Genomic DNA, 8978 nt, shown 5'->3' on the forward strand with positions numbered 1-8978 from the left:
ATTTAAATGAATTAAAATTTAGCGGCTGTTTTCAATATGAATACCATAAATTGCGGTATTACATTTTGGTATTGTTCTTTTGTGTCTTTCTACCATATGGCATCCCAACTATAGACACCGAATCAACCCTGTTCTTTTTGTTTGCACACACACACGCACACTTTCACGATGAAACAATCACAAACACTGCAGCTTTCAGTAAATAAATAACAAATAAACAAGTAAAATGTATAGATAGGTAAAAAGTGAACATAAAAACTGTAATATATAGGAGCGCGAACTTAAATTAAACCAATTCCATTTGAAATGGAGTGGGTAAGGTACGTGAAACTCTAAATACACACACATCTATGTATACATACATGTAATTACACAGGCAAGTCCGTCCGTCAGCAGGCAGTGTGGCAGCGTTCGGCAACTGTCGAACGATCTTCCATTCTTATTCTTTTAAATAAAAAATGCAAATAATAATAGAAAGCTTCATGCATGACATTATGCACTTCTGGCTTGTTGAGATGTGCCATTGAACACTTGTTTTTTGCAGGCCAATTGTTAAGTGTTTGGTAAAAGGTTGCTCCAGCCATGAGCAAACGTTTTTTGTCCACAAAGGAAATCGCCAGCAGTGGTACGCGAATCTTGGAATAAGTGGAGCACCAACCCGCGCCAAGGTGTGCATGAAACACTTCCTCGCTGAATGCTTTGTGAATGGAAGGCTACGAATAGGAAGTCTTCCCACTGAAAATTTGGGTAAGCTAAACATAAAATTCAAAAGGAGCATCTAATAATTGAATTTGCTTGCAGGGCATGAACCATTGCACAGACCTGTGTTCAGTAGATGGCAAAAGCGATATCGACGTCGCGTAAAACCCGAACAAAAAACTGAACGTGATAATGGAGAAAAAAATGCAGAGGAGGAACCCTTGTGCAAAAGCCGAAGCGTTGAAAGTCCGCTGTCCGCTGAGAGCTTGGCACTATTGGAACAAGCCGCAGATGCTGAATTCGAAAAGTATATCGTTGAGGACGAAATGTCCGAAAGCGGGGAGCCAGCCACACATTCCGAAAGTCCGGAAAATGATGAGTGCATCATTGAAGACCAATTGTCCGATGGCAGCATGGAAGCTGCTTCCCAGTCTCAATCCGAGTCATCGTTAGTTTTGTATTTGCAACAAAGAAACAATGAGCTGCAAGCCGAGGCTGAATGCCTGCGCGTAGAAAATAATCAGCTTAGAATGGAGAACATATCCTTAAAGAAAAGCTTTGAGATCCATAAATGTTTCTTCGAGTGAAAGAACTAGTTAGGAACATGCCAACACCTCATAAAATGAAAAGTTTGTCATATAATCAAATCGCTTGTTCGTCGACATGAACATTTTCATTACACTACATAATTCGTTTAAGATAATTATAGTGTGTTATAGAATTAATGTGTATATATAACAAATATATTTCTATGCAGACGTACAATCATTGATAAACTTCAAATTGATAACCGCCATCATTTGCTGCAGTATATTTCTCGGTATTTTTTTCATGTCATCGATCTTTGTATGTATCGGTGATGATAGATACTCCCATCACTATAGAATAAGCGACGCTTGTTTTTTGTTTCGCGGTAAATTGTTTGTTTGCCAACTTCTGTGTGTTCTGTGCAATGGAGGAGGAGCACGACTTTCAGTTCATCTTGCCGCTGAATCCCACGGATCTGGTAAACTCCTGCGGCGACCAGTACTACGTCAAAGAGGTGTACAGCAACAAAGAAATACCCGAAAAACTTCTCGGTAAGTGGCGCGTCCGACGCGTTCAAACCAATGTACAGTGAAATCTGTAATCACCATCTGTACTTTTTACAGAGTGCAAGAGTAAGCTAAACCACAGCAAGGATGCCTTCTACATATTCGAGACCTTCGACACGTTCTTCTCGATCATCGAGTCGAGCGGCACGGATGCGGGCTCCATTAAGAACCTGATGCGCGCCTTCGATCTTCTCTACGTGACTGTGGACAAGCTGCGCACTGGCCTCTCGGAGACGCTCGGCAGCAAGGAACCGCCCTCAAATCAGACGCGCAACTCCCACCTGAATCTCAGCAAGATGACGCTCTATCTGCAGGTGAATCTGGTCAAGAAAATCGACACCGTCCTTCAACGTGCGATGCGCGACCAGCAGCTAAATGTGCAAAAGAAGCGCGGCAAGCAGTCGGAGACCCTGGAGCAGTATCCCGACTGGGATGTCAAGCGCGGCAACTTTCTCGTTCAGCTCTTTAATGTGCTGCAGCTGCCGCTGGAACGTCTATGGAGTCCACCCGTGGCCGAAGAAGATTTTATATCGTAAGAAGTTTGATCTGTAAGCCATTACGTTCCCTTTTTCAACCATTTTCTCTGCTATTCAGCATGCTCTGTGACATTTGCTACCGCACTTTGGAGCTCTCACCGCTGCGCAACGACAATCGGCATATTTTCAATACAATTTTCCAAATTTTGGGCACCTGCATTAAGCGCTTCAATCAGGCCATGACCTTCCCGGCGCGCATCCTGCAGATCCTGCGCGGCACCGAGCACGCTGCCGTGACTGTGGCCAATGGCATATTGACGCTGCACGAGGAGTACGGCATCTCCTCGGTGTTCTCCATTCTGATCAAGAGCATTGTGGAAGCGCTCAAGCTGGACAGCGCTGACACGACAGTGTCCAAGCACTTTTCCGCCTTTCTCTTGGAGTTTTCGAACATTGCGCCGGGGCTGATAATTCCTCACCTGTCGAAACTCGGGGAGGAGCTGCTCGACTGCCAGTCGCACATGCTGCGGAATACCGTGCTGCAGATCATTGCCGATGCAGTGATCAGTGATCTGACAGCCGAGGATCTCAGCGAGGAGATGAAGGAGGTGCGCAACGAGTTCCTCGATCATCTGTACGATCACATTCTGGATGTTTCCGCCCATGTGCGCTCCAAAGCGCTGCATATTTGGGTGCACCTGAAGACCCAGCATGCAATTCCGCTCAATTATCTGTCCAAGGTGGTGGCTGCGGCTGTGGGGCGGCTGGAGGACAAGAGCTCGCTGGTGCGCAAGGCTGCCATGCAGCTGATAAAGTCCACGCTCGAGAGCAATCCCTTCTCTAGCAAACTGTCGCTGGAGGAGCTGCTGCAGAAGCACAAGGCGGAGGTGGAAATCATGGAGAAGCTCACCGAACATCTAGAAGCGGAGCGCAAAAAGGAAGAGGAATTCAATGAGCAATGGGGCGACACGGCCCAAGAGATGTTGCCACACATCGAGAAGCATCTAACAGAATGTAAGTCAGTCTCTTTCCATGCCCAGCTCGTTTGCTAATCGCTATTGCAGTTCCCAGTTTAGAGTTTGACAAGGAGGAAACGGACGAGGAGCTGCTGGAGAAAATACTGCCGCTGCTGCGCGCAAAAGACTACAAAAAGGTTTTCATTCTGGTGCGCAAAATCGACTTTCTGGCTGGGAATCACGAAGCGGCGTAAGGTTTTAGTTTGCTTTATATTAACTTGATGGCTGACCTCTATCTCTCCCTCTCTTTTAAGTGCCGCATTGAAGTTCGAGGAGCGTGTGGTCTATTTTCTGGCGCTGCTTAAGAGCTACCATCTCCTGGCCGCAGGTCTACAGCTAAATGTGGGTTCCATTCCGCTCCTAAAAATCCTTTTTTGCTCATAAATTTACTCCCCTCTCTTTTGCAGAACGAGGAAATGGTAAAGCAAATCAAAACCGTGCAGTTCCTCAAGGATAGCATTGAGTTCACGACCATTGTGACGGATGCGTATCCCAAGCTGCAGGATCTGCTCATGTCCAAGACAAACACGGATGTCCTCGAGGCCGTGGATCTCTTTACCACCGGCTACATGTTCGGCATCTGTGGCACCGATGCGGGCATGCAGAAGATGCTGATGCTCGTGTGGAGTTCCGACAAGGAGAAACGCGATGCTGTGTCCGAGGCCTATCGCAGGGTGCTCTTCACCACAGACCTACAAGCGCGCGCCCATGCAATCAGAGTCGTGCAGAATCTGTCGAAATTTCTCGCCATTATCGATTATGGGCACTATCTGTCGCTGGAGACGTTGATGGCTGAGTGGGTGCATTCGGGGGAGATAGACTCGGCCGTCATTCAGGTGCTGTTCGAGCGCTTCACCCTGAAGCTGGAGGGCACCACCAGCAGCGAGGCGCGACTGGCACTCGAGCTGCTGATTATGGCATCGAAGGCAAAGCACAGCATTGTCACCGCCAACACGGCCATCATTGAGGACATAGCCGTCGGTGAGCGTGCGCGTCGCGAGCCTCGACTTTTCGCCAGCTGCCTGCGTCTCCTGCTCAATGGCATCGATGCCAATAATAATGCAAAGTACTACAAGCGGCACAGCACGGATGCCGAGTTCGTGAAGCAGGTGAAGCGCTTCTTCTTTGACTGTTTCTTCCACCAGAAGCTAAAGGACTTTGATGGCATGGCCACGAGTGTGTTTGAGTACATCTATCGCATGTGCCAGTCGCCGGATGTGCTGTCCCAGGAGCTGCTCAAGGAGCTACTCAAGAGATTCTACAAGAACTGGCTGGTGTCCGCTTCTTCAGAGAGTGGGGATGTTGATTTGGATGCGGATAAGGAAAACGAAAACGAACCACCACTGACACAGCCCACAACCATTCCTTACTCGCAGTCGCTGGCCATTCCACAGACGCAAACGCAGGGCGGAGGCAGCCCGAGCCCAGGCGGTCGCATGCCCGTTTTTATGGTTTCCCGTTTTGTCTTCTGCATTGGCTACATGACCATCAAGGAGATGATATTCCTGGACATGGATGTCTACAACAACATGAAGTACCGTGAGGAGCTCACCGCGCAGCAGGAGAAGGATACGCGCACCAAGGAGGCGGGCAGAAAGGCCGCCCAACAGCTGCGCCGCACCCTGAACGTCTCGGCCATGGAGGTGCGCAAGCGTTTGTCCAATTCAGCGGCCGAGCCGCAGCAGGAACCGGATGAGGATCTAGTGGGTGCCACAGCGGAGGATAACATTGCCGAGGAGATTCATGCCATCTGCGAGGATATGTTGATGTACGATCCGAACGGACTGCTGCACTGGCTGACGCCCGTCATCATTGACATCTGCAAGAAGCCGGGCGAGTACCGCGATCCCAAGCTGCAGCAGGCAGCGACCCTCACGCTGGCACGCCTGATGTCCGTCTCGTCGCGCTTCTGCGAGTCGAACATGTCCTTCCTGATGAACATTCTCAATCTGACGAACAACATTACGATCAAGTGCAACACGGTGGTGGGGCTGTCGGATTTAACCTTCCGCTTTCCGAACATCATTGAGCCGTGGACGGGTTACTTTTACGTGCAGCTGCACGAGACGAACACAGAGCTGCGGCTGACGGCCATCAAAATGCTCTCACATCTCATACTGAACGAGATGATACGCGTGAAGGCGCAGATCTCGGACATGGCTCTGTGCATTGTCGATGAGAACGAGGAGATTCAAAACATCACCAAGGAGTTCTTCAAGGAAATAGCCAACAAGTCGAATATCCTCTACAACGTGCTGCCCGACATCATTTCACGGCTGGGCGACACCAATCTGCGGCTGGAGGAGCCCAAGTATCGCATTATTATGGCCTACATTTTGGGTCTCATCCAGAAGGATCGGCAGATCGAGACGCTGGTGGAGAAGCTTTGCCTGCGCTTCCCCGTGGCTCGTGTGGAGCGGCAGTGGCGCGACATTGCCTACTGCCTCAGTCTGCTCAGCTACAACGAGCGTTCGCTCAATAAGCTGCTGGACAACATGCAGCACTATCGCGACAAGGTGCAGAACGACGAGGTCTACCAGTCGTTCCGGCTGATCATCAGCAACACCAACAAGCTGGCCAAGCCCGAGCTGAAGGCCGCCGTCACCGAGTTCGAGACGCGTCTCAACGAGTGCCTCGCGGTCAAAGATCCCTCCGCCGAGGCAGCCGACAGCAGCCAGACCGACGAACCACGTTCGGCCAACAGGACTAGGGCCGTCGCTGCCAACAAAAAGAAGAAGGGCGGCCGCAAGCCAACTCCGCCCTCTGCTGCCAGACGCACTGCACGGGGTCGGCGGACAGCCCGCTCTCCTCAGACTTCCTCCGACGATACCCTCTCCAGTGATAGCGACTGAATGTGCTTCATTTTACATTATATGACTATTTTAGAAGATCGTTTTTAACATTTTAACATAAAAAACAAAACAAAAATATTTGCAGTGGTATTTTAAAGCAACCTATGGATATACTGCTCCGGTATATTATTGGTATTCAGCTAACGTAATCGAAGTTGACGATCAAACTTGGGCCTAGAAACATCGCCCAATTTCAAATTCGATCAAGCAACTGATCTATGTCACGATCTGTGATCTGTAAGGTTTTTTAATTGCAACTAAAATGTGGTTACAATACCTAACGTTACTTCTGTTTTATCACGTTAAATTCCGTCATATTACATTACGGTATCTTTCGATATATTTGTTAGGCTCCTGCGGTATATTTGATCGACCACACCGCGGTCACACTGCCCTAGACAAAACAACTAAGATTTTAATCATTCGGCTTAAAGCACTAGTAGCGGTCTTACCTGTTTTGTTAATTTCAAATAATCACCTGTACCTGCATCTCCAAGATGACCAAGACCCGTGTGTATGTTGTCGGTGTGGGCATGACAAAGGTGTGTGCACAAAATACACAAAAGAAAGTGGCCCTGTCCAAGGAGAAGCTGCGAAAAACTTTGTTCAAGCGAAAATTGAGCAATAATAACGATAATCGCTACTGGACTTTGATCTGGGGTGCACTTCGGTCACTAATCTGAATGCTCCCGAACGCCCGGTGGCATTGTATATAATTATCGCATTGCTAGCCCCCACTGAAGTGGCCCGATTAGAATAAAATCAATTTAAGCTCTTCCGCCGACTGGTTTTAGCAGTCGTTGAGGGAACTAACAAACCTGTAACTAATTGGAATTTATCTCTGTCTGCAGTTCGAGAAGCCCGGCCGTCGTGCTGATGTCTGCTATCCGGATTTTGCCAAGGAGGCCATCACCAAGGCTCTGCAGGATGCCAACATCAAGTACGAGGAGGTGCAGCAGGCGGTGACTGGTTACGTCTATGGCGACTCCACCTGCGGCCAGCGTGGACACATACTCCACCCTTACTGGCCGTAAGGGCAGATGTTACACTTGTTGTTGACGAGGTGTCCTAGGTCGCGGGACATGGACCGGTTCGTCTAGTAGCTCAGACCGTGGAGGCTGACACACGACCGGGACCCGAAGCTCTTCTACCTCGCACCGAGTGACCGTAGTTTCCACCCTGTTAGGAAGATGAACAATAATAAATTCTTATTATAATCTCAATCATGTACCAACAGTATTTTGACCGTGCCAATCCCATGGAGCGTCACATCACCGAGATGAGCGAACTTACCGAAATTGGACCTGGACCCATGGCTGCTCAGATCTTTGGGAATGCTGGCAAGGAACACATGAAGAAGTATGGCACCAAGCCCGAGCACTTTGGCAAGATCGCCTGGAAGAACCACAAGCACTCCGTCAACAATCCGTATGTAGATTCCACTTGTTTTTTGTGTATTTATATTCATAATCTTATCTCTGGTAAATTGTTGCAGCTACTCGCAGTTCCGCGATGAATACACTCTGGAGCAGATTATGAAGTCGCCTCAGGTGGTCGAGGGAGTGCTGACCAAACTGCAATGCTGCCCCACCTCCGATGGCTCTGGTGCTGCCATCCTGGCCTCCGAGCAGTTCGTGCGTCGCCATGGCCTCGAGAAGCAGGCTGTGGAGATTGTGGGCATGGAAATGGCCAGTGATCCAGCATCCACATTCGCAGACAAGAGCCTCATGAAGATCGCTGGCTACGATATGACTGCTTTGGCCACTCAGCGTCTGTTTGCCAAGAGCGGCTACAAGCCACAGGATGTGCAGGTGGTGGAGCTCCACGATTGCTTCTCCGCCAACGAGCTGGTGACCTACGAGGCATTGGGCTTGTGCGGCGAGGGCAAGGCTGGCGAGTTCATTGATCGCGGAGACAACACTTATGGCGGCAAGTTCGTGGTGAACCCCAGCGGTGGACTCATCTCCAAGGGTCATCCTCTGGGCGCCACTGGCCTGGCCCAGTGCGCTGAGCTGTGCTGGCAGCTGCGCGGTCTGGCCGAGAAGCGACAGGTGCCCAATGTGCAGCTTGCCCTGCAGCATAATCTCGGACTGGGTGGCGCTGTGGTGGTGGCTCTGTATCGCCTGGGCTTCCCAGCGGCCAACAGTGTGATGCACAATCTGACGGCTGCTGCCAAGGCGGCCACCAGTGAGGATGGCTTCAAGGTGGCGCCGCTGCTGAAAGTGCTCGAGCAGGCCATGCAGGAGGACAAGGATAATCTGATAGAAAAAGTGCGCGCCGTCTATGGCTTCAAGGTGAACAATGGACCCCAAGGCCAGACTGGCTTCTGGGTCATCGATGCCAAGCAGGGCAAGGGCAAGATCGTTTTCAATGGCACACGTAAGTGAAATTAAATTAATAATCACTTTTTATGGCTGATAATTCTGCACTTTGCTTTTGCTTGTAGAAAAATGTGATGTCACTTTTATCATCAGCGACGAGGATGTGTTTGAGCTGCTGACGGGCAAGCTGCCGCCACAGAAGGCCTTCTTCCAGGGCAAGATTAAGATTCAGGGCAACATGGGCTTTGCCATGAAGCTGATGGATCTGCAGCGCTCCGCACAGGGTCGCATTGAGGAGCTGCGCTCGAAGTTGTAAGAAATCCGAGTGGGGTTGATGCAGCGATTGTCTACATTCCGTCTGTCGTTTGTGCCTTTTGTGTCTTTGGCAATTCTCTTTTCGGCTTTGGATCTGTTGAACCGCTTTTTGTACGATTTTTGTATTATTTTTCTAGAGATTAAAATTGTTATAAATTAAAGCCTTTCCCTGGCTCTCTTTCTCTTTCCCAGAGTGGCTTACTAC

At 49.5% G+C, this 8978-nt stretch overlaps 3 protein-coding genes across 3 annotated transcripts; all 3 read left to right on the top strand.

The window, feature by feature from the left end:
- Nucleotides 1-148: 148 nt before the first annotated feature.
- On the top strand, nt 149-1464 carry LOC117582129. The gene is made up of 3 exons (XM_034269712.1): nt 149-320; nt 545-747; nt 802-1464. Exons 1-3 carry the CDS (start codon nt 307-309, stop codon nt 1284-1286), a joined length of 702 nt encoding a protein of 233 aa, XP_034125603.1. The 5' UTR covers nt 149-306; the 3' UTR covers nt 1287-1464.
- Nucleotides 1465-1574: 110 nt separating this feature from the next.
- Nucleotides 1575-6215, top strand: LOC117582124 (condensin complex subunit 1). The gene is made up of 6 exons (XM_034269703.1): nt 1575-1778; nt 1851-2325; nt 2388-3283; nt 3334-3475; nt 3540-3627; nt 3693-6215. Exons 1-6 carry the CDS (start codon nt 1652-1654, stop codon nt 6135-6137), a joined length of 4173 nt encoding a protein of 1390 aa, XP_034125594.1. The 5' UTR covers nt 1575-1651; the 3' UTR covers nt 6138-6215.
- A 303-nt stretch (nt 6216-6518) lies between these two features.
- Nucleotides 6519-8934, top strand: LOC117582212 (non-specific lipid-transfer protein). The gene is made up of 5 exons (XM_034269820.1): nt 6519-6679; nt 6989-7167; nt 7353-7565; nt 7633-8516; nt 8584-8934. The coding sequence occupies exons 1-5, from the start codon at nt 6635-6637 to the stop codon at nt 8772-8774; spliced, it is 1512 nt and encodes a 503-aa protein (XP_034125711.1). The 5' UTR covers nt 6519-6634; the 3' UTR covers nt 8775-8934.
- The last annotated feature ends 44 nt before the right edge of the window (nt 8935-8978 follow it).

Source organism: Drosophila guanche, unplaced genomic scaffold, assembly GCF_900245975.1.
Source record: "Drosophila guanche unplaced genomic scaffold, DGUA_6, whole genome shotgun sequence".
Taxonomy (NCBI): Eukaryota; Metazoa; Arthropoda; class Insecta; order Diptera; family Drosophilidae; genus Drosophila; species Drosophila guanche.